The sequence below is a fragment of the Oncorhynchus gorbuscha genome, linkage group LG07 (assembly GCF_021184085.1).
Source record: "Oncorhynchus gorbuscha isolate QuinsamMale2020 ecotype Even-year linkage group LG07, OgorEven_v1.0, whole genome shotgun sequence".
NCBI lineage: Eukaryota > Metazoa > Chordata > Actinopteri > Salmoniformes > Salmonidae > Oncorhynchus > Oncorhynchus gorbuscha.
Window position 1 is genome coordinate 29,616,276 of NC_060179.1, and position 24,282 is coordinate 29,640,557.

General features: G+C 44.9%; 2 protein-coding genes across 7 annotated transcripts in view; one reads left to right on the forward strand and one right to left on the reverse strand.

Annotated features, from left to right (window-relative positions):
* Positions 1-9,125, reverse strand: part of nfx1 (nuclear transcription factor, X-box binding 1) — a 30,619-nt gene extending 21,494 nt beyond the window's left edge. The window contains exons 1-4 of one of the 3 annotated variants that reach the window (XM_046356103.1): positions 9,050-9,125; positions 8,870-8,963; positions 1,404-2,416; positions 1,018-1,179 (exon numbers count right to left, since the gene is read on the reverse strand). In XM_046356103.1, coding sequence (XP_046212059.1) covers positions 1,018-1,138 — 121 coding nt within the window. In that variant the 5' untranslated portion in view covers positions 1,139-1,179; positions 1,404-2,416; positions 8,870-8,963; positions 9,050-9,125. Of the gene's footprint in view, positions 1-1,017; positions 1,180-1,403; positions 2,417-8,869 lie in introns of all 3 variants that reach the window. The other 2 variants (XM_046356102.1, XM_046356104.1) reach the window with 2 other exon arrangements.
* Positions 9,126-17,334: 8,209 nt separating this feature from the next.
* The window catches only part of LOC124039764 (arf-GAP with SH3 domain, ANK repeat and PH domain-containing protein 1-like), a 69,506-nt gene continuing 62,558 nt past the window's right edge, over positions 17,335-24,282 (forward strand). For 2 of the 4 annotated variants that reach the window (XM_046356106.1, XM_046356107.1), the window contains exons 1-3: positions 17,335-17,547; positions 18,017-18,103; positions 19,438-19,564. In XM_046356106.1, coding sequence (XP_046212062.1) covers positions 18,039-18,103; positions 19,438-19,564 — 192 coding nt within the window. In that variant the 5' untranslated portion in view covers positions 17,335-17,547; positions 18,017-18,038. The remainder of the gene's footprint in view (positions 17,548-18,016; positions 18,104-19,437; positions 19,565-24,282) is intronic. The other 2 variants (XM_046356109.1, XM_046356108.1) reach the window with 1 other exon arrangement.

Below are 24,282 nucleotides of genomic sequence, written 5' to 3' on the forward strand. Positions count from 1 at the left end.
TCCTCTGTAAACTGGTCATCTATGTATACTCTCGCAAGACCCACTAGTTGATGCTTATTTATAAAACACTCAGCATCACTCCCCCTATCTGAGATACCTACTGCAGCCCTCATCCTCCACATACAACACCTGTTCTGCCAGTCACATTCTGTTAAAGGTCCCCAAAGCGCACACATCCCTGGGTCGCTCCTCTTTTCAGTTTTCTGCAGCAAGCGACTGGAACGAGCTGCAACAAACACTCAAACTGGACAGTTTTATCTCCATTCAAAGACTCAATCATGGACACTCTTATTGACAGTTGTGGCAGCTTTGCATGATGTATTGTTGTCTCTACCTTCTTGCCCTTTGTGCTGTTGTCTGTGCCCAATAATGTTTGTACCATGTTTCGTGCTGCTACCATGCTGTTGTCATGCTTTACTACCATGCAGTGTTGTCATATGTTTTTTTATTTAACTAGGAAAGTCAGTAAAGAATATATATATTTTTTTACAATCACGGCCTACTCCGGCCAAACCCCAACCCGGACAGCGCTGGGCCAATTGTGCGCCGCCCTATGGGACTCCCAATCACAGCCGGTTGTAATACACCTGGAATCGAACCAGGTTCTGTAGTGACGCCTCTAGCACAGATGTCGTGCCTTAGACCACTGCGTCACCCATGCTGTGTCGTCTTCGTTCTCTCTTTATGTTGTGTTGTGGTGTGTCGTCCTATATTTTTAATCCCCCGTCCCCGCAGGAGGCCTTCTTGTAGGCCGTCACTGTAAATAAGAATTTGTTCTTAATCGACTTGCCTAGTTTATTTTAAATATTTAAGATATTACAAAAATTATGTAAGGTCACTGGGGCCACATTTTTGCTAGTGATATTGTGGCATCATCAATGTACAGCAGTACCATCTGTCGAGCAGAATTTGCATTCCTGTATTGTCTGTGTGGGGGAAGCATTGTGCCCATCTATGGAAGACTATTGTGTTGAAAGTCATGAATAAATGAAGAGCTGGAGGGACTGTTAGGCCTACCGTCTGCCTGGGAGGCTGGGGATCGGGCCCACTTCTTGATGCAGTTGAGATGGAAGACGTGGAAGCAGCTGTGGCAGCTCCAGACTGGAGCCATGACTCTGATCACCTCACAGCACACCATGCACTCATACTTCTCCTCAGACAGCTGCTCGATCAGGCAACCTGGACAGATATGGAGGAGAGAGACAAGACCAAAAGAATGACATCTTCTCAAATGGATCCTATTGGACCAGGACCCATAGTAGTGCACTATGTAGGGAATAGGGTGCCATTTGGAACACACAACTAACATAACTACTTTCAGAACAAACTCATTCACATTTTCTTAAGTTTTTTTATTTTTACTGTGGGACTTTTTGAAAAACTGTGAAACTTCGCCCTCTCACCTGTCTGAGTCTCCTTACTCTTGTTGGGCACGTTGTCCCACCTCTTCTGTCCAGGCCTGTGGTCTGAGTTGAGTGTTCTCCTCTGGCCTCTGTCCTGTAGGGGGGTGCGTCTCGCCTGGCCTCTCCCCTGACTCCTCCAGCTGGGCTCCTCTTCAGTGCCAGAGCCCAGTTTATCACGATGGCCAGAGGGGATGTCTCTGGCTCCCCTCTCATGGTCCTTCTCCTGGGGATATTCTTTGATAGGCCCCTGGCGTCGCTGGGCTCAGGGAATTTCTGTTGAGCGTCGACGTGGGGGTTCCATTCTTCGGGTCTCCGTCCTTTCCGGATTCTGGCCCCCATTTCTGATGGTGGGGTTTCTTCTCTGGGCTCAGCAGGGTCCCAGCCTCCTCCTCCTGTAGCGTGGCTGTCGTGGTTCTCCTGCTTTTCCAGAGAGTGAGGAGGTCCTTTCGCACTCCTCGCACCTCTCTCTTCTCTTCGCGGCTCCTTGCTGAACCGTCTGGGTTTTTCAGGGCGGGTGTCCTGGTGGTCTTCGTGGGCAGGCCCCACCTCTACACTCCGGCCGCCAGGGTCTCCTCGACGCCAGCTAGGCCCGTCTATGGGGGGCGTTCCAGGCCTGTAACCACCACCACCACCACCCAGTCCATGGTGACCCCTAGGTAAGCCAGGGGGGCCCGTGTCACCCCCAGGCCTGTTCCACCTTGGAGGCTGGCCCCTTGAGCCCCGGCCCCCTCCCCCACCACCTCCGTTAGCCCCTCTTCCCCCTCCTCTTCCTCGACCCCTTGATACATCCTCTTGGTGGTAGGGAGGAGGATGGAAATGTACAGGGACCGTTGAATTGTCATGGACATGAGATTGTTTGACCCCATGCTGCTGCTGTTGCTGCGGTGCTGGGCCGTAATTATTAGAACCACTCCAGTTACGGTTGTGGCCCTCTCTGTTCCGACCCCTCCTGGATTGCTGCTGGTTACATTTCTGTCGTGCTGAAGTCTCATCTGGATTCAAATCCAGAGAGTCTATGCATAAAAATAAAATAAAAAAAGCCTACTTGTTAGTGAGTGGCTTGGCATGAAAGTTGTGAAGCCGCATCATAACTACAGTGTAGACGCAGGCAAGACAGGCTTGACAAGTGACTCCAAAGACAAGACGTTCAACAATGTTGACTTGGGAGTCACGTGCCAAGGCTATGACAGCTCTGAGTATGACAGATATTCTCTTCAGGACGGCCTGGACTTTGACACGAGAGCACGTCATCTAGCTAAGTTGGCCTCAACTATCATTACAGAGAATTAAGCAACAACGTCGGCTATTTGTTTGAGACGCTTACTGGCTGACTTTAGACGAGCAAGGCCAGAGCCATTGTAAAAAATAAATACAAATATTGGGTAGCTGGTTAGCGCATGAGTCAACCAGTACTAGCCTAAGTTATGAAGCTAGTCAGCTTCTCAGGCTAAAGTTCAATGAACATGCAGCTCTCACATAATGTGGTCACAGCAATGACTGTATATGAAATGAGCCACACTGGCAGAGTAGGGAAGGGAGCAGGGTATAAGCGATATATATACTGTGGGGCAAAAAAGTATTTCGTCAGCCACCAATTGTGTAAGTTCTCTCACTTAAAAGGATGAGAGGCCTGTAATTTTCATCATAAGTACACTTCAACTATGACAGACAAAATGAGGGAAAAAAATCCAGAAAATCACATTGTAGGATTTTTAATGAATATATTTGGTGTAAAATAAGTATTTGGTCACCTACAAACAAGCAAGATTTCTGTCTCTCACAGACCTGTAACTTCTTCTTTAAGAGGCTTCTCTGTCCTCCACTCGTTACCTGTATTAATGGCACCTGTTTGAACTTCTTATCAGTATAAAAGACACCTGTCCACAACCTCAAACAGTCACATTCCAAACTCCACTATGGCCAAGACCAAAGAGCTGTCAAAGGACACCAGAAACAAAATTGTAGACCTGCACCAGGCTGGGAAGACTGAATCTGCAATAGGTAAGCAGCTTGGTTTGAAGAAATCAACAGTGGGAACAATTTATTAGGAAATAGAAGACATACAAGACCACTGATAATCTCCCTCGATCTGGGGCTCCACGCATGATCTCACCCCGTGGGATCAAAATGATCACAAGAACGGTGAGCAAAAATCCTAGAACCACACGGGGGGACCTAGTGAATGACCTGCAGAGAGCTGGGACCAAAGTAACAAAGCCTACCATCAGTAACACCCTACACCGCCAGGGACTCAAATCCTGCAGTGCCAGACGTGTCCCCCTGCTTAAGTACAGTACATGTCCAGGCCCGTCTGAAATTAGCTAGAGAGCATTTGGATGATCCAGAAGAAGATTGGGAGAATGTCAGATGAAACCAAAATATAACTTTTTGGTAAAAACTCAACTCGTCGTGTTTGGAGGACAAAGAAGGCTGTTTTTCTGCAAAGGGACCAGGACAACTGATCCGTGTAAAGGAAAGAATGAATGGGGCCATGTATAGTGAGATTTTGAGTGAAAACCTCCTTCCATCAGCAAGGGCATTGAAAATGAAACGTGGCTGGGTCTTTCAGCATGACAATGATCCCAAACACACCGCCCGGGCAACGAAGGAGTGGCTTCGTAAGAAGCATTTCAAGGTCCTGGAGTGGCCTAGCCAGTCTCCAGATCTCAAACCCATAGAAAATCTTTGGAGGGAGTTGAAAGTCTGTGTTGCCCAGCAACAGCCCCAAAATATCACTGCTCTAGAGGAGATCTCCATGGAGGAATGAGCCAAAATACCAGCAACAGTGTGTGAAAACCTTGTGAAGACTTACAGAAAACATTTGACCTCTGTCATTGCCAACAAAGTGTATGTAACAAATTATTGAGATAAACTTCTATTATTGACCAAATACTTATTTTCCACCATAATTTACAAATAAATTCATTAAAAATCCTACAATGTGATTCTGTATTTTTTTTTTTTCATTTTGTCTGTCATAGTTGAAATGTACCTATGATGACAATTACGGGCCTCTCATCTTTTTAAGTGGGAGAACTTGCACAATTGGTGGCTGACTAAATACTTTTTGCCCCACTGTATTATTATTTATAGGAACTCTATATCTGAACTCTGGGCACAAGCTACCTAAACATTTTATCTACCCCGTCAAGAGGGGGCGAAAGGCTAGGGCCGGCCTAGGCCATTTATAGATGTTAAATAGAGTGTGCAAAGCTGTAATCAAGGCAAAGGGTGGCTTCTTTGAAGAATCTCAAATATATTTTGATTAACACTTTTTTCATTACTCCATGATTCCATGTGTTATTTAATAGTTTTGATGTCTTCACTATTATTCTACAATGTAGAAAATAGTAAAAACAAAAGAAAAACCCTGGAATGAGTAGGTGTCCAAAATTGGACTGGTACTGTAAGTGGACGCACATGGCATTTCGGCAAACATTTTATAAAATAAAAAGACTTTACACTGAGTTTACAAAACATTAGGAACACCTCTTTCCATGACAGACTGACCAGGTGAATGCTATGATCCCTTATTGATGCCACCTGTTAAATCCACTTCAATCATTGTATATGAAGGGGAGGAGACAAGTTAAATAAGGATTTTTAAGGCTTGAGACAATTGAGATGGATTGTGTATGTGTGCCATTCAGAGGGTGAATGGGCAAGACAAAATACTTAAGTGCCTTTGAACAGGGTATGATAGTAGGTTCCAGGGTTTGTGACAAGGACTACAACGCTGCTCAACCACCTTCCTGTGTATCAAGAACGGTCCACCACCCAAAGAACATCCAGCCAACTTGACAACTGTGGGAAGCATGAGTCAATATGGGCCAGCATCCGTGTCAAACACTTTCAACACCTTGTTGAGTCCATGCCCCAATGAATTGAGGCTGAGGGCAAAAGGGAGGGGTGCACCTCAATATTTCGAAGGTGTTCTAATGTTTTGTACACTCAGTGTATATCGGAGCTGTGGCTGTTGTCATAGAGAAAGATTAAGGACTTATCATGGATATAATCCGTTTTAGCATGGACAATTCCACTGAGGGCTTCCACCACTTTAAAGTAGTCAACTAGGTGGGGATTCCTACGAGTTGGGAGTAATCAATCAGCCAATGAAGACCATGTACTACTTTAAAATGGAGTTCATTGGCACAGCCCACGCTACAATGGTGGAGATGAGTCCTATCTAGCTCTATGGCCTGTTGTTCACACACACATCTGTCCTCTCATTGGCTCGAAATGGTCCAATAGACAATCCTTGTTATAGCTGAGAATCCTTGGGATAAGGAAGAATGCCTTGTTAAAGGTATACTCAGCGAAATGACATTGCCACGAGCATCACCGGAGATATTGGGATGAGCGCGATGCAAGACTTCGCTCACACACTGTAAATGCACAGGTTCACAGCGTTGTAGCCAGGGCACAGAAACAGTGGAGAACTTGAGCCACGCACTTCAATGCTCTTAGTTGTTGAAATTGACCCACTATTCGGTTTACTTTCTTCATCCATGTCATGTCGCTGAGTCTACCTTTAATGCCTTGGGATCTCAAGGGCTAGAAGGGATTCAGGTTGTCAAATACATTTTTTGATGTTATTTCGCATTTTAGCTAACCATAATTCTAACTGTTTTCCTAACCTTAACCAAAGTCTCCTAACCTGCTACAAAAAGTCAAATCTGACAAACACTTCATCCCATCCAGTCAAAACCATATCAAGGGCCTGCCGGCATTGCAAGTGAGTCACTGGGCTTGTTTCAGTGGTACGGCTGAAGCAACCAACTGCAGACAAAAGTCGAAGAGTGAAGTCGGGGGACGTGCATCTGCGACGGATTTGGTTTTCCAACAGCAAGGCTCAGTGCAGCATGGCAGTGTGCCATTGTTTATAAAAGTTTGTTATGTCGAAATAAACATGTCTCCAACCCCCATATCACACACTAAAAATAGGCTGTGTGTGTAGATTGTACCAAGGACAGTACCGTATGACGGTAAGCAGAAAGTGCTTCTATAATAGAAGTCCCCGATCACACGAGTTGGCAATGTCATGGCAATGTTGGCTCGCTAAACTTCTGCATAGAAACACGTGATCTGGTCTAACGGTCGTCTCGCGCATTTGCCTGCCGTCAAATCAAAGGCATTCCTTCGATATAAAGTAGTGACAGACGAGTAGTGTGTCTGAAGTGGAGGCAGTACAGAGCTTAGCATGTTTCACGAGGACGCTAAAATTGGATTGGGGCTTGGAAAAGTTGAATATTTTCAGAAAGAGTCAGGTAATTAGTTAAGGGAGGAGAATGAGGGAAAGAGGGGAGGTTGAAAATACTGAGGGAGGCAGAGGATGGGTTTGAATCTGTTGGAGCTAGCAATAACAAGGGAGAGGGTATGTCGAGGATGGTTGATGTCAAGTTCAAACAGAGTGAGCTGGACTCCAGTTTGAGTTCTGGAGGTGAAATGGAAGGGGTAGAAGGTGTTGTGAAGAGCTCAGAGCCCAATGAATGCATTGATGGACGGTTATGATAAGACACATTTGGTCCAGAGGGAGTGAGATGTTTTGAAGAGGGTGGAACCAGGCCTTTTGGCTGATCCATAGTTGTTTTCAGGTTGGGTGGAAAAGTTGGTGGGTGCTGTTGAGTCGGTGAAGGTAACCCGATGTGCACTTATGTTTGTTTGTGTTTCTTCAGATCAGAGGGAGCAGGCGCTCCATGCGACGCAACCTGGGCCAAGATCTGTTTCTCGCTTTGCTCATTAGGAACAGGGCACCATTGAAAGGAGTGATTTCTTTGGTAGCGTTAAGGAGCAGTTGGAAGATTCCTGGTGTCTGTGACACCTGTTGTTTGGTGCGATGTAGACCCGGTGGTGAGCATGGTGAAACAGAGAAGCCCGTTAGTCCTTTTGAGTCAGTCTTAACCCGACAAGGTCATGTTAGGATGTATCAGTTAACCTGTTAGAGCATTTGTAGCGAATGCGCTGTTTCAGGTTAAACGTTTATGGTCATGTCGCAACTGTGTGTAGGAGGGAGATTCCAAGATGTGGGAAGTGGGCATGGGTATTTTCGGTGGAAAAGCTGTGTGCTTCAACTTTAGGGGTGTCCATGTTGCTGGGGATCGGAAGTGTATGGTGCGAGAGAGGCAGGTTGAGGTGGCTAGAATCAGAGTAGTGCAGAAGGTGCTGAATGCTAAAACAGTGAATAAAGAAGAGGATAGGTCAAGGGTGAGATTCTGAGAGGATCCTTGTGAATAGTAGATCTGTGCCAGCATAGAGGGATACGTCAATGAATGATATGCTTCAGTAAGGTTTGCTTCTTGGTGTTCATAGCAATGTTTATCAACTGCACTGCAGAAATGGAAAGTAAATCACAGAAAATAGATGTTGTCAGCTGCATAAAAGTACTTGGGGGTACAAGATGACTTCAGAAGAGTTACATGGTGTGTTGAGTGGTAGTGTCCCATCCTCTCAAGCTGTTGGCCTGGGGTAGGATCAGATAGGGTTAAAGTACTGGAATAAGGAGGTGGGTTTTAATGAGTATAGTCTTAGTTGGCATGGGAATTTAAAATATATATATATGTTTCACATTTCTATCACAAAGTGTAATGGATCTATACTGTAGTTCAGTTGTGGTAGTAATGTAACATATTGGGTGCAAACTGCCATTAAACCTCACCTGAATATATTGTTTTTAACAAAAATGAAAAGGTGTCAGATTGTCACTGAGGTTGGAGTAATAATATGTTCAACTACTTAAGACATTGCCTCGAATCTAGGTTGTGCCTTCACATTTCGACAAAATTAACTACTATGGAGGAATTTAACTTCTCAAACCCTGGCCTTGCCTGCTTGGTCTGTTTCGCAAGCGTTCCGGAAGTATCGCGATGTTGCGTCTTTGGGCTTAGAATTCTATCAATTGGGGAGAGGAGACTCATATCATATTCATTTGTACACTGTATACATCAATCTCGGAAAAGTTGCTTCCAGTTTCATACATGTCTTAAGGTCCCGTTCGCCTGGGTCAAACAAAAACACTAATTAGACCTTTGATCACATGGTTGTAAAGTTCATGCAGTCGACTTGTAGGACAGTTGTTATCCCCATAATGCAACACACCAAAAGGAGACTTTGCAAAAGTGAACTGAGTGAGCCCCCTTAGCACAAATCAGAGGTTTCTGTTTGAGGAATACAGTATGTCAACCTAACTTACGTTTCCACTGAAACTCCGCTCTTGCGTCTTTCTACGCCTGCTATGTTGGGTTACTGAGTGAGTGAGAGATGTGACACTGCCAGCTAGCTTGCTAACGTTAGCTGAGTGCAATTTGGCAGCTCAACACAAACCCTGTAATTTCACTTTGAATTTCCATTTGCTATGATTGGGCTAAAGAGCATGAGATATACTTAAATGATTATTCACTCTTGTTAAAACTGAAGTGAGCAATCTAGTTAACTAGACAGTTAGCTAACTGCTAGCTAAACTACTTTACCTGTGACTGAGCCCTCAGCCATTCAATCACACAGTTGCCAGTCGCTCACGTTCTTCTCCCACGCGAAGTTTGTAGCTAAGATTTTTTTTTTAAGCTGTTGGGAGATTAACAACCAGAGATTAAATGCCACTTTGTATTTATTATTCCCCAAAAAAATAATAACATGTCTCCCCTCCTTACATGATTGATTGCGATATAAACGAACGGTTGTGTGAAACACGAGCTCTGACGATTCTTCCTGCAAAGGAGTTTGAAGTTATGAAACTTTATTGAGACTCACCCGCAGGACGGTTAGCCTTCTGTTCGGAATAACCACAAGGGGACAGACCCGTCCCTGTCCACAGACAGTGTCACTAGATACCATTGACTTTATAATGAAATATAACTGGACTGGACTGAAATAAATGAAATGTAATAGAACTGAACTTAAATAAATAGAATATAACTGAACGTAGACTCTGTGAATTACTTTGCCAAGAGCAGAACCGCAGATATTGAGATGAGCGAGATAAAAGGCAGCGCACCAAAACAGCGGGGAATTTGAGGCTCGTGCTTCAACGCTTTTAGTTGTTGCGGAAATTGACCCACTTTGCTGTTTACTTTCTGCACCTATGTCATGTTGCTAAGTCTACCTTTAACTCAAGTAGAATAGTATAGCATATAATGATCTACTGTCCTCCATGCTAGGTTCAAAATATCCTTCTTCAACCTAGCCTCAATGAAGGAAATTCTTCCCACAGTATTGTACAGACAAAGGATCCCACAATATTGTACAGACAAAGGATCACACCCCTAGGCCTACACATCCATCACAGCCATAGTGTCTAAGCGAGGCCAGACAGACAGTCATGGAAGGAATCAGGGTCGACAGAGGCTATGATGGATGTTTTGTGGACTTGGATCACTGGGCTGTTGATTTAAAAAGATGTCAGAGATAATGCAACTCTGCAAAAGGTTAACTCTCTGAGATGATATGCCGGGGTAAAATTCATAAAGAGCTCGGTCAAATGCAGTCTATGCTTAATTTTCAGTCAAGACTTTTCGGATAATGATTTGTTATCATGTTAACCTCTCATCATTGTCTTTATATACAGTACCAGTCAAAAATCTGGACACATCTACTCATTCAAGGGCTTTTCATTATTTATACTATTTTCTACATTGTAGAATAATAGTGAAGACATCATAACTATGAAATAACACATTGGAAATCATGTAGTAACCAAAAAAGTGTTAAACAAATCAAAATGTTTTAGATTTTAGATTCTTCAAAGTAGCCACCCTTTGCCTTGATGACAGCTTTGCACACTCTTGGCATTCTCTCAACCAGCTTCACCTGGAATGCTTTTCCAACAGTCTTGAAGGAGTTCACAAATATGCTGAGCACTTGATGGCTGCTTTTCCTTCACTCTGCGGTCCAACTCATCCCAATCCATCTCAATTGGGTTGAGGTCGGGTGATTGTGGGGGACAGGTCATCCGATGCAGCACTCCATCACTCTCCTTCTTTGTCAAATAGCCCTTACACAGCCTGGAGGTGTGTTGGGTAATTGTCATGTCATTGTCCTGTTCCACTAAGCGCAAACCAGATGGGATGGCGTATTGCTGCAGAATGCCGATTAAGTGTGCCTTGAATTCTAAATAAAAAACGGACAGTGTCACCAGCAAAGCACCCCCACACCGTCACACCTCCTCATCCATGCTTCACGGTGGGAAATACACACGCAGAGATCATCCGTTCACCTACTCTGCGTCTCACAAAAGCACGACCAGACAGTCACCACAGTGAAAAACAGGACAGTTACTGGAATAACCCCTAAAAATTATACAAACATTTTTTCCAATAATGAACTCTTAGTTTTTGTAAAATATATAAACATTTTTAACAAGTAAAATTAGGGTTGTGGTTGTCATCAATAACCACGTAAAAATAATATGGCTCAGTTGGTAGAGCATGGCGCTTGCAATGCCAGGGTTGTGGGTTTGATTCCCACAGTGGACCTGTATGAACCTGTATGCACTCACTACTGTAAGAGTGTCTGCTAAATGACTCAAATGTAAATGTAATAACCTTGACAAACAGGTTTACTTTTGCCCTGTTCAGTGGTATGACCAATGATTTATACATTCAGTTTATTAGGTACACACATCTAGTATTGGGTCGGACCTCTTTGCCTCCAGAACAGCCTAAATTATTTGTGGAATGGATTCTACAAGTCGGAAACTTTCCACAGGGATGTTGGTCCATGCTGACACAATGGCACCACGCAGTTGCTGCAGATTGGACGGTGGTACAACACCAGGCAGGATGGGTCCATGGGCTCATGCTGCTTACGCCAAAACCTGACTCTGCCATCAGCCTGACGCAACAGGTACCAGGATTCGTCAGATCACGCAATGTTTTCCACTCATCAATTGTCCAGTGTTGGTGATTACGTGCCCACTGGAGCCGCTTCTTCTAGTTTTTAGCTGATAGGAGTGGAACCCAGTGCTGCAATAGCCCATACGTGACAAGGATCTTCTGTCATGTTTGTCATTTATTATCATGTCTTGTCCCTGTGCTCCCCATTCTATTCGTTTCCCTCTGCTGGTCTTATTTGGTTCTTTCCCTCCTTCTATCCCTCTCTCTCCCCCTCCCTCTCTCACTCTCTCGCTCTCTCTTCTCTCTATCGTTCCGTTCCTGCTCCCAGCTGTTCCTATTCCCCTAATCATCTTTTAGTCTTCCCACACCTGTTCCCGATCCTTTCCCCTGATTAGAGTCCCTATTTATTCCTTTGTGTTCCGTTCCTGTCCCGTCGGTTCCTTGTTTAGTATTCACCATGCTGTGATTGCGTTTCGCCCTGTCCTGTCGTGTTTTTGCTGTGATTGTGTATCGCCCTGTCCTGTCGTGTTTTTGCCTTCATCAGATGCTGCGTGTGAGCAGGTGTCTCTGTCTACTACGGCCTGCGCCTACCCGAAACCTGCAGTCTGTGGCCGCTTCTCCAGTTATTCCCCTCTACAGACTAGAGGATTTCTGTTATTCCCTGTTTGGACTTAAATAAACTCTGTTTCTGTTAAGTCGCTTTTGGGTCCTCTTTCACCTGCATGACAGAAGGAACCGACCAAGGAATGGACCCAGCGACTTCAGACGCTCGTTACACTGCCGTCAAGATCCAAGGAGCCATGCTCGGCAGACACGAGCAGGAATTGTCTGCTGCTCGCCATGCCGTGGAGAACCTGGCCGCTCAGGTTTCCGACCTCTCTGGACAGTTCCAGAGTCTACGTCTCGTGCCACCTGTTACTTCCTGGCCTGCCGAGCCTCCAGAACCTAGGGTTAATAACCCACCTTGCTACTCCGGGCAGCCCACTGAGTGCCGCTCCTTTCTCACGCAGTGTGAGATTGTGTTCTCTCTCCAACCCAACACATACTCTAGTCGGGTTGCTTACGTCATTTCACTCCTTACTGGCCGGGCTCGAGAATGGGGCACAGCTATCTGGGAGGCAAGGGCTGATTGCTCTAACAAGTTCCAGAACTTTAAAGAGGAGATGATTCGGGTTTTTGACCGTTCAGTTTTTGGTAGGGAGGCTTCTAGGGCCCTGGCTTCCTTATGCCAAGGTGAACGGTCCATAACGGATTATTCTATTGAGTTTCGCACTCTTGCTGCCTCTAGTGAGTGGAACGAGCCGGCGCTGCTCGCTCGTTTTCTGGAGGGACTCCACGCAGTGGTTAAGGATGAGATTCTCTCCCGGGAGGTTCCTTCAGATGTGGACTCTTTGATTGCTCTCGCCATCCGCATAGAACGACGGGTAGATCTTCGTCACCGGGCTCGTGGAAGAGAGCTCGCATCAACGGTGTTTCCCTGCTCCGCATCGCAACCATCTCCCTCCTCTGGCTTTGAGACTGAGCCCATGCAGCTGGGAGGGATTCGCATCTCGACTAAGGAGAGGAACGGAGGATCACCAACCGCCTGTGCCTCTATTGCGGAGTTGCTGGACATTTTGTTAATTCATGTCCAGTAAGAGGCCAGAGCCCATCAGTAAGCGGAGGGCTACTGGTGAGCGCTACTACTCAGGTCTCTTCATCTAGATCTTGTACTACTATGTCGGTCCATCTACGCTGGACCGGTTCGGTGCTACATGCAGTGCCTTGATTGACTCTGGGGCTGAGGGTTGTTTCATGGACGAAGCATGGGTTCGGAAACATAACATTCCTTTCAGACCGTTAGACAAGCCTACGCCCATGTTTGCCTTAGATGGTAGTCATCTTCCCAGTATCAAATTTGAGACACTACCTTTAACTCTCACAGTATCTGGTAACCACAGTGAGACTATTTCTTTTTGATTTTCCGTTCACCGTTTACACCTGTTGTTTTGGGTCATCCCTGGCTAGTATGTCATAATCCTTCTATTAATTGGTCTAGTAATTCTATCCTATCCTGGAACGTTTCTTGTCATGTGAAGTGTTTAATGTCTGCCATCCCTCCCGTTTCTTCTGTCCCTACTTCTCAGGAGGAACCTGGCGATTTGACAGGAGTGCCGGAGGAATATCATGATCTGCGCACGGTCTTCAGTCGGTCCCGAGCCAACTCCCTTCCTCCTCACCGGTCGTATGATTGTAGTATTGATCTCCTTCCGGGGACCACTCCTCCTCGAGGTAGACTATACTCTCTGTCGGCTCCCGAACGTAAGGCTCTCGAGGATTATTTGTCTGTGTCTCTTGACGCCGGTACCATAGTGCCTTCTTCCTCTCCGGCCGGGGCGGGGTTCTTTTTGTTAAGAAGAAGGACGGTACTCTGCACCCCTGCGTGGATTATCGAGGGCTGAATGACATAACGGTTAAGAATCGTTATCCGCTTCCCCTTATGTCATCAGCCTTCGAGATTCTGCAGGGAGCCAGGTGCTTTACTAAGTTGGACCTTCGTAACGCTTACCATCTCGTGCGCATCAGAGAGGGGGACTGTGGAAACGGCGTTTAACACTCCGTTAGGGCATTTTGAGTACCGGGTTCTGCCGTTCGGTCTCGCCAATGCGCCAGCTGTTTTTCAGGCATTAGTTAATGATGTTCTGAGAGACATGCTGAACATCTTTGTTTTTGTCTATCTTGACGATATCCTGATTTTTTTCTCCGTCACTCGAGATTCATGTTCAGCACGTTCGACGTGTTCTACAGCGCCTTTTAGAGAATTGTCTCTACGTAAAGGCTGAGAAGTGCTCTTTTCATGTCTCCTCCGTTACTTTTCTCGGTTCCGTTATTTCCGCTGAAGGCATTCAGATGGATTCCGCTAAGGTCCAAGCTGTCAGTGATTGGCCCGTTCCAAGGTCACGTGTCGAGTTGCAGCGCTTTTTAGGTTTCGCTAATTTCTATCGGCGTTTCATTCGTAATTTCGGTCAAGTTGCTGCCCCTCTCACAGCTCTTACTTCTGTCAAGACGTGTTTTAAGTGGTCCGGTTCCGCCCAGGGAGCTTTTGATCTTCTAAAAGAACGTTTTACGTCCGCTCCTATCCTCGTTACTCCTGACGTCACTAGACAATTCATTGTCGAGGTTGAAGAGGTAGGCGTGGGAGCCATTCTATCCCAGCGCTTCCAGTCTGACGATAAGGTTCATCCTTGCGCTTATTTTTCTCATCGCCTGTCGCCATCTGAGCGCAACTATGATGTGGGTAACCGTGAACTGCTCGCCATCCGCTTAGCCCTAGGCGAATGGCGACAGTGGTTGGAGGGGCGACCGTTCCTTTTGTCGTTTGGACAGACCATAAGAACCTTGAGTACATCCGTTCTGCCAAACGACTTAATGCCCGTCAAGCTCGTTGGGCGTTGTTTTTCGCTCGTTTCGAGTTTGTGATTTCTTACCGTCCGGGTAGCAAGAACACCAAGCCTGATGCCTTATCCCGTCTGTTTAGTTCTTCTGTGGCTTCTACTGATCCCGAGGGGATTCTTCCTTATGGGCGTGTTGTCGGGTTAACAGTCTGGGGAATTGAAAGACAGGTTAAGCAAGCACTCACGCACACTGCGTCGCGCGCGCTTGTCCTAGTAACCTCCTTTTTCGTTCCTGTTTCCACTCGTCTGGCTGTTCTTCAGTGGGCTCACTCTGCCAAGTTAGCTGGTCATCCCGGTGTTCGAGGCACTCTTGCGTCTATTCGCCAGCGCTTTTGGTGGCCGACTCAGGAGCGTGACACGCGCCGTTTCGTGGCTGCTTGTTCGGACTGCGCGCAGACTAAGTCGGGTAACTCTCCTCCTGCCGGTCGTCTCAGACCGCTCCCCATTCCTTCTCGACCAGGGTCTCACATCGCCTTAGACTTCATTACCGGTCTGCCTTTGTCTGCGGGGAAGACTGTGAGAGCCGCCAATAAACGCAGGATTAAGAGTCCAAGGTATTGTTGCGGCCAGAGAGTGTGGCTTTCCACTCGCAACCTTCCTCTTACGACAGCTTCTCGTAAGTTGACTCCGCGGTTCATTGGTCCGTTCCGTGTCTCCCAGGTCGTCAATCCTGTCGCTGTGCGACTGCTTCTTCCGCGACATCTTCGTCGCGTCCATCCTGTCTTCCATGTCTCCTGTGTTAAGCCCTTTCTTCGCACCCCGTTCGTCTTCCCTCCCCCCTCCCGTCCTTGTCGAGCGCACCTATTTACAAGGTACATAAGATCATGGACATGCGTTCTCGGGGACGGGGTCACCAATACTTAGTGGATTGGGAGGGTTACGGTCCTGAGGAGAGGAGTTGGGTTCCGTCTCGGGACGTGCTGGACCGTTCACTCATCGATGATTTCCTCCGTTGCCGCCAGGATTCCTCCTCGAGTGCGCCAGGAGGCGCTCGGTGAGTGGGGGGTACTGTCATGTTTGTCATTTATTATCATGTCTTGTCCCTGTGCTCCCCATTCTATTCGTTTCCCTCTGCTGGTCTTATTTGGTTCTTTCCCTCCTTCTATCCCTCTCTCTCCCCCTCCCTCTCTCACTCTCTCGCTCTCTCTTCTCTCTATCGTTCCGTTCCTGCTCCCAGCTGTTCCTATTCCCCTAATCATCTTTTAGTCTTCCCACACCTGTTCCCGATCCTTTCCCCTGATTAGAGTCCCTATTTATTCCTTTGTGTTCCGTTCCTGTCCCGTCGGTTCCTTGTTTAGTATTCACCATGCTGTGATTGCGTTTCGCCCTGTCCTGTCGTGTTTTTGCTGTGATTGTGTATCGCCCTGTCCTGTCGTGTTTTTTGCCTTCATCAGATGCTGCGTGTGAGCAGGTGTCTCTGTCTACTACGGCCTGCGCCTACCCGAAGCGACCTGCAGTCTGTGGCCGCTTCTCCAGTTATTCCCCTCTACAGACTAGAGGATTTCTGTTATTCCCTGTTTGGACTTAAATAAACTCTGTTTCTGTTAAGTCGCTTTTGGGTCCTCTTTCACCTGCATGACATCTTCGAGTTGTGCCTTCCAAGATGCCGTTTTGCACACCACTGTTGTACTGCACCGTTATTTGTCTGATGGTGGCCCGCCTGTGGTGGCCCGCCTGTTAGCTTGCATGATTCTTGCCATTCTCCTTCGACCTCTCTCATAAACGAGCTGATTTTGCCCACAGGACTGCCGCTGACTAGATGTTTTTTGTTTGTCGCACTATTCTCGGGACACCCTAGACACTGTCATGCGTGAAAAGCCCAGGAGGGCTTGCACCTACGATCATACCACACTCAAAGTCATTTAGGTCACTCATTTTGCCTATTCTAACATTCAACAGTAACTGAATGTCCCGAATCCTGTCTGCCTGCTTTATATAATAAGACACGGCCACTTGACTCACTGTCTGTAAGAGCTTTTCAATTTCCGTGAATGGGGTGGTGTATCCAATAATCTGGCCGGTGAGTGTATATACACTCAATAACTGATAGGGGGCGCTGTGTTGTAAAAAAAAAAAAAAAAAAAAAATAGAACATTTTGGAAGCAAAATAAATGCATGTATTACTGTCTACTTTCGTTTTTGACACATTTATTCTATAATATACACCTTAATGCATAATTTTAAATTATATTATGTGAGCTTAACATAAAATAAAAACATATATTAAAACATTTTCCTTAAAGTATAATTATTTTGAGATTACTAATGTTACTGTTCCCACTACAACAACAAAATACTTATACACATGTAATTTTGTTCTTGAAACATTGTAGAATTGTAGACTGTAGAATTCCATTCATTCCTATGAAGGACTGCTACTACTGGAGAGTGCCATCTGAAATATAGCCGACCAGTGCCTCCAAAGCCTATCAATGGCCAATATATAGCATCAACAATTCAGGGTTTATATACATCATTGGGTACAACAGCTGTAGTTAAAATCAGCTCGAGGGAGCGAGGAAACTTCTTGGTTTTTTCTGTTTACCCAGATCCCACATTTCCTGTTTGAGTGCCTTCTGGGTTTCCTCAGTTCCTGTAGGCCTACCATTAGATCCAGCTCATTGTAAGTGGCTATTTTCCTGCTCACATGGCGGGTTTCTCCCTTCCTGCCCGCACTGTGACTGATCTTCACGGGATCCATTGCTAGAGGACATCACTCTCTCCTTTCAGCTCTTAAGTTAAAAGTATAGCCATTACTGAACCCCTGTTGGTTGACTATTCAACATGAGCCTGATATGATGCGCCCAGCAAGTATTCTCTTCTGCATCAATCAAGAGGACATTCACACTGTTCAGATTCCAAATTTGATGTGCATCGATTTCGGTAAGTTGAGGCGTGGCGTAATAGCCCATGTTCTTCTTTGGAATGCACTATTGTTAAGTGACTGTCCCACTGGATGTCATAAGGTGAATGCACCAATTTGTAAGTCGCTCTGGATAAGAGCGTCTGCTAAATGACTTAAATGTAATGTAAATGAATATGAGTGCTCTTCAAAGGGTAAGAGATGGACATTATATTATTTTCAATAAGTCCAAAATTAGAACTTTTATGTTGGCTAACAAATGAACCTATTTAAAATATGTGTATTACTGTATGCAAAACAATGCTTTCTCATCAGAGTACTATTCCTGTGTGGTACAAATTATTTCTGAATATACTATTAGTTGCCTATAGGCATGTTTTATACAAAGTTGTGTTGTTGTGTTATCTTGATTCTTCCCCCGGCTATACCACAATCTCTGATGTCTAGAGAGCAACAGAGCTCTGCTCATGTGATTCTTATTTGATTTAGGTTATAAGGTGACAGTCAAGTCATGAGATCCTCCTCTTACCGTCTGTCAAATTTCTCATCTAAAGATTCTTTATGGAATCCGAGTCGGTAAGACCCTCTAAATTCTGTTGATACTGAAACATTGTATCACCTCATAATATTCAGAGACTATTCTCTTGTGTCTAAAATCCTTCAATCATATTTCTTTGTGCTATTGCTTTAGTCTAGTAGTAAGTGTAAATTGACCAAGAGCCTATCATATCTGATTGAACACTTTTGTTATTCACCAGCAATGTTTTTTCTCAATGTTGCACCCCTACAATTACAGGCATTCCACGACTACAGGCACGCACTTCAATGTAATTTACCATCACTGTTTTACCTGTGGATGAATCTTTTTCAGACCTCGTACCTTAACTCAATAGATTTGATAAGTATTTATAGACTGCAATTCCCCAATAATAAATACACGAGCCACCTTTGAGGTTTTTCAATCAGCTAAATTAGGTTTTAATGCGTTTCTTTAGGCTTCAATTAATATAAACTATTTTACATGTTTATAATTAAGTACCATTTTTAAAAATTAATAACACAGTAGTACAGTCAATTGGTATTTGTAAATATATATCTGACTGGTAAATATATATAGGCAGATAGGCATTTAGGATCATAAACAATACTGTTTATAGCAAAGGCCAAATAGAGTCTTAGAATATTCATTATTGGACACATTTTCCTTTTCACATAGCATATTATTCGATGACTTCAGTACACCCTCGAATAGAGGTAGTTTTTTTTACTGCGGATTGTCTCTGAGTATTATGTCCGAGATCATAGACATGCGCAGAGTTCTTCCTTGTTTGTCTCCGTCATCAGAGGTGGGTGAGAGAGAGAGCGAGAGAGCGGGAGGGAGAGTGGTTGTGAATGTCAAGACAGCGTTGCATTCGAAAGAGAAACGGAGAGAAGAGAAGAAAAGAGACGAAATTCAGCGATTGCAGAGAGCACATATTATAATTGATTTCACAGAAATATTTCTGATTGTAGAAAATATTATCGGGAAAGTATCGTATTGAACATCAGCAAAACATGATGGAATCCGCTATTCTATTTTACAGCAAGGCAGCATAGGACAGTAATTAAGCGATTGTGTTTTGGTTATTTGCGCAAGGGATTCGGGCGAGAGGAGAAGAGAGGAAGGGAAGAATTTGTGTCCATTCCCGTTTCCCTTGGGGGCAGTGAAGTCATAGGAGAACCAAACAAGTAATTCGAGAAGAGACGCATTTTTGTAATTTCGCTATCTAGTTAGTATCCTAAACTATCAGTTTTCCACCCAGTTACACACGGTTAGACATCACGTAATATTCCTCGGCAGTTGTTTTTTCATGATTTAGGATTTTCTCAACAATTCTTGCCATCCTCTTCTGGGCGATTCCCTGCTGAAGGATGCCTGATCAAATATCGGTGTCCGAGTTTCTCTCGGAGACAACCGAGGACTACAATTCTCCGACCACATCCAGCTTCACGACCCGTTTGCAGAGCTGTAGGAACACAGTCAACATTCTGGAAGAGGTAAGGCCACATCATGTTATAACATTGAGTCAGCCATGGCTGCAGATGGAATTGCGTGCAAGAGCGACCATTGCGCATTGATGAATCATGCCACCACAGATATGACATAGGTTCAGGAGGCACAGGCTACTTAAATGATACAATGCATGTTATTATCCTAAACTCCATATAGTGGTAGCAGGGTCCAGAGTTGGTCGTTCAAATAGACTCTGCATCTGTGTCCAAACGCCCAAGCCAATGCCCAAAGTTGTACTGTATTCTGCAGAATAACCTCAGAAAGTGTCCTACACAGAGAGCACTGTTCTGATGTGCAAGCAATACAAAAACAACATTTCTGTGATGAGCATTCCACCATGGCAAGCAAGGTTAGATTGTGATGGCTAGAATTAGACTTATTTGCATGCCTATTATTATAAACGGCCTGTTATCAATTGGCACTGTCTGGTGCTATTGGCAACTTTGTAACATTTACACTGTGGCAAACAGCACATCAAGGACCATGTTATAATACATGTCTGTTTACGGTCCCTTACAGGCGTTGGGATCAGTTCTTTGTCCCTGTACAATCCCAGACTATTAGAAGCAAAATGGCCTATTTAAAACAGTTAATATGCATCCCATTCTTTCCAAGCCGAATCACTTGAACATGTGTCGTTTAAAAAAATACCCACAAAGACCTACTGTCCTCGAACTTAGCTGTTACATTGTTACAACGTGCAATAATGGTGTCCAAAGGATCAGCACAATTGTGGTTCGCTTTTATAGTGTAGTGATGATGTCATGATGGCCTTCTGTGGTTTGCTCACACTGAAGCCTATGTTAATTCTGTGCAGTTCAATTGAGCTAGTTTTGCTCCTACTGCTGCTGGCTGGTGTTGCCAGGCAGAGGGGGAGGATTGGGTAGGATAGAGGAGAGGGAAGGGAGGGAGGGTGTGTTTTAGGCCTACAGCTTGCTGGTCTCTCTCTGTTGCATAACTCTGAGCAGAGCAGCCAGGCTGTAGCATTGGAGTGTGCTGGCTGTCTCCACACAGAGTGGGGGTAGGGATGGATGGAGCAGCAAACCCTCCAGCTTCCAGCCACTCTCTGACAGAGATATTGACATTTACAATGATTCTGAATCAGAATGTCTCCCTCCACACATATGGCGTTAACATCAGCCTAATTCTAAACCTTCTAAGCCTGTTCTTACAATCACAATCAGTGGTGGAAGAGCTCGCAGGCAAGTAGCCTACACACGCACGCGCAAACGTGCACACACAAACACACTCACACTCACAGGATTGCACGTCTGATCAGTGAGGTGAGTGTAATCAGGTGAATCCGGGTGGAGACCATGGAGAGCATTGCATTCTCAACCCACCCCCATCTGCACTGGCTTTACCATGAGATAATGGGACATCAAAGAAGGGCAGCAGCATGCCCTGTTAAAACCGACACATTACCTCATTTCATTACCTCATTTTTTTCATTGAATAAAATAGAAAGAGGTCTGTTTCTCTTGAAGTCATTGGTTTAATGTTCTCATATAGTGTATATATAATGGCAGCCATGGCAGATGATCAATGCTGATAATCATTCATCTCCCTCTGCATGTTATCTCAGGCTGTATCCCAAATGGCACCCTATTCTCTAAATAGTGCACTACTTCTGGTCAAAGGTAGTGCACTACATGAAGAGTAGAGTGCCATTTGGAGTGCAGCAACAGTGTCAGTGGTTTCATCTTCCATTTAAGAAAGGAGGCAGGAGAGAGAGAGAGCAGTTCCTGAGATTGGAAATCCTGAATTTGAATCCGTTGCGTCCGTGCAACTCCTTCAAGCTAAGAGACAGTGGATTGTCATGTGCTCTGCTGTCATGTGCTCTACTGTCATGTGCTCTGCTGTCATGTGCTCTACTGCCAGGCGTGCTGAGGACTAAAGAAAGATGTTAGGATGTTTCTGCATCCTCTGGAAATGAGGCTGAAGAAACACCTTGATGTAGCCTAGAGCTTTGGTTTCAAATGGATAACATATACCTGTAGGACAATCTCTGTTTATTGCTTCTCACCCAATAGTGATGGAAATGTTATTATCAGTTATTACAACAGTGTCCTCAAGGAGAAACTGAAGTCCTTCCCATAGAAAGAGCCATAGTAACTTTACTTTACAGTATGCTTAAATGACCAATGATATCTTTCTTTGTTCTTTTTTTATTTTAACTTTATTTATCTAGGCAAGTTAGTTAAGAACAAATTCTTATTTTCAATGATGGCCTAGGAGCAGTTGGTTAACTGCCTTGTTCAGGGGCAGAACGAGAGATTTTTACCTTGTCAGCTCGGGGATTCGATCTTTTAAAAAAATTGTAATTATTTTACCTTTATTTTACTAGGCAAGTCAGTTAAGAACAAATTCTTATTTTCAATGATGACCTAGGAACAGTGGGTTAACTGCCTGTTCAGGGGCAGAACGACAGATTTTGTACCTTGTCAGCTCGGGTATTTGAACTTGCAATCTTTCGGTTACTAGTCCAATGCTCTAACCACCCCGACCTTTCGGTTACTATCTACTACATGATAGTACATTATATCTACACGATAGCACATTATAGTGCATCATATCTACATGATAGTACATGCTGCATGGTTGTTCGAAATGGTTGACACATTTTTGCATATTCTCTCTTCGTAGACAGATAGCGTAATATGCAGAATGGCTGGTCATGGCATTTAGAAGTTCCACCCGTCTCTCCCCGAAGGTTTATAGTACAATAATAGAAGAATCTTTACAACCAAGCCATGTTTATTCTCATTTTACATGACGCTCTTATCCAGAGCGACTTACAGGAGCAATCCGTGTTCAAGTGCACATCGACAGATTTTTCACCTAGTCAGCTTGGGGATTCGAACCATTAACCTTTCTGTTACTGGCCCAACGCTCTCAACCGCTAGGCTACCTGCTGCTTCTCCACACAGAGCACATTTTTTGTTCATTTAACAACAAGGAAAGGCTTGCGTCATGGATCACCTCTCTGGCTCTGTGCCTCCCAGCTCAGAGAGAGAGAGAGACTGCAAAACAAACTAAAAACATCTGTTGGAAGAGCCGCCATGTGCGCCCGGCCCGGGCTGCAGCAGTAACCACTCTGGAATTGTAGTCCGGATCACATGACGGGGACCATTATACTGGCCACAAAAGAGCAACAACGTATAATCTTTCTTATTTAAACAGACAAGAGGCCATAGAATCAAGCTTTTCCCGAAACATTGATCTAAAATCAGTAGAGAGCAGAAGGCCTCGCCAGGGTCCTGCCCTGGGATACTACATACACCTTCCAGATGGCATTCCTCCTCATTTTATGGATTTCCAACTCTGTAAAAGTTCAGCAGTATTGCCATGGCCTCTGAAAAGAGTCAGGGTGAAAAATGTTGGCCATGTAGCATTTGAAGAGAAGCCACCAAAGATGCTAAAGTAGGCCTATTTGGTTTGTGCCACATTTTCACCATAACCAGTGAGGCAAAATGGGAGGCTATTCTCTCATTCTCTCTTCAGAAAAGGTAAATAATTCCCATAATAACCTTCCCACCTTCATTCAACTGTCATCATTTCAGACCTTACAATGTCTCTCTGTTTCTCCAAGTAATTTTCCCAGTATGTTGACGAGGTAAATTATGCAAAGGTACATGGTGAATATTTAATGGTGTAACCTGAGGAGGAGAGCTGACCTGCCGAAGGAGGACAACAGTTGTCAGCCTCCCTCCTCAGGCGTCTCAACACAGTGAGTCATATAAAGGTGCAGAGGGGGAGATGCAGCGACATCAAAACTTCTTACTTCAACTCCACACCTGAATTATTTATGGATGGCTGCTTGGAGAGACAAAGATGTTCACGATTCCCCTCCTCAAAGCAGCACTGTCCTTATTAACGCAACCCAGTTTGCCCAGTCACAACAGGGAAAAGCTCCCCTGCCTACAGTGCATTCGAAAAGTATTTAGACCCCTTGACTTTTTCCACATTTTTGTTACGTTACAGCCTTATTCTAAAATGGATTAAATAGTTTTTTCCCCTCATCAATCATAATGACAAAGCAAAAACAGGTTTTTAGATGTTTTTTCAAATTCATTAAAAACAACAACAAAATATGACATTTACATAAGTATTCAGACCTTTACTCAGTCGAAGCACATTTGGCAGCGATTACAGCATTGACTCTTTTTGGGTATGACGCTACAAGCTTGTCAAGCTCTCCTATTCTTCTCTGCAGATTCTCTCAAGCTCTGTCAGGTTGGATGGGGAACGTCGCTGTACAGCTATTTTCAGGTCTTTCCAGAGATGGGTTCAAGTCCGGGCTCTGGCTGGGCCACTCAAGGACATTCAGAGGCTTGTCCCAAAGCCACTCCTGCGTTGTCTTGGCTGTGTGCTTAGGGTCATTGTCCTGTTAGAAAGTGAACCTTCGCCCCAGTCTGCCCTGAGCGCTCTGGAAAACATCCCCACAACATGATACTGCCACCACCATGCTACACTGTAGCCCAGGTTTCCTCCAGATGTGACACTTTTGGTTTCTCCAGACTAAAGAATCTTGTTTCTCATGGTCTGAGAGTCCTTTGAGTACCTTTTGGCTAACTCCAAGTGGGCTGTCATGTGCCTTTTACTGAGGAGTGGCTTCCGTCTGGCCACTCTACCATAAAAGCCTGATTGGTGGAGTGCTGCAGAGATGGTTGTCTGTCTGGAAGGTTCTCCCATCTCCACA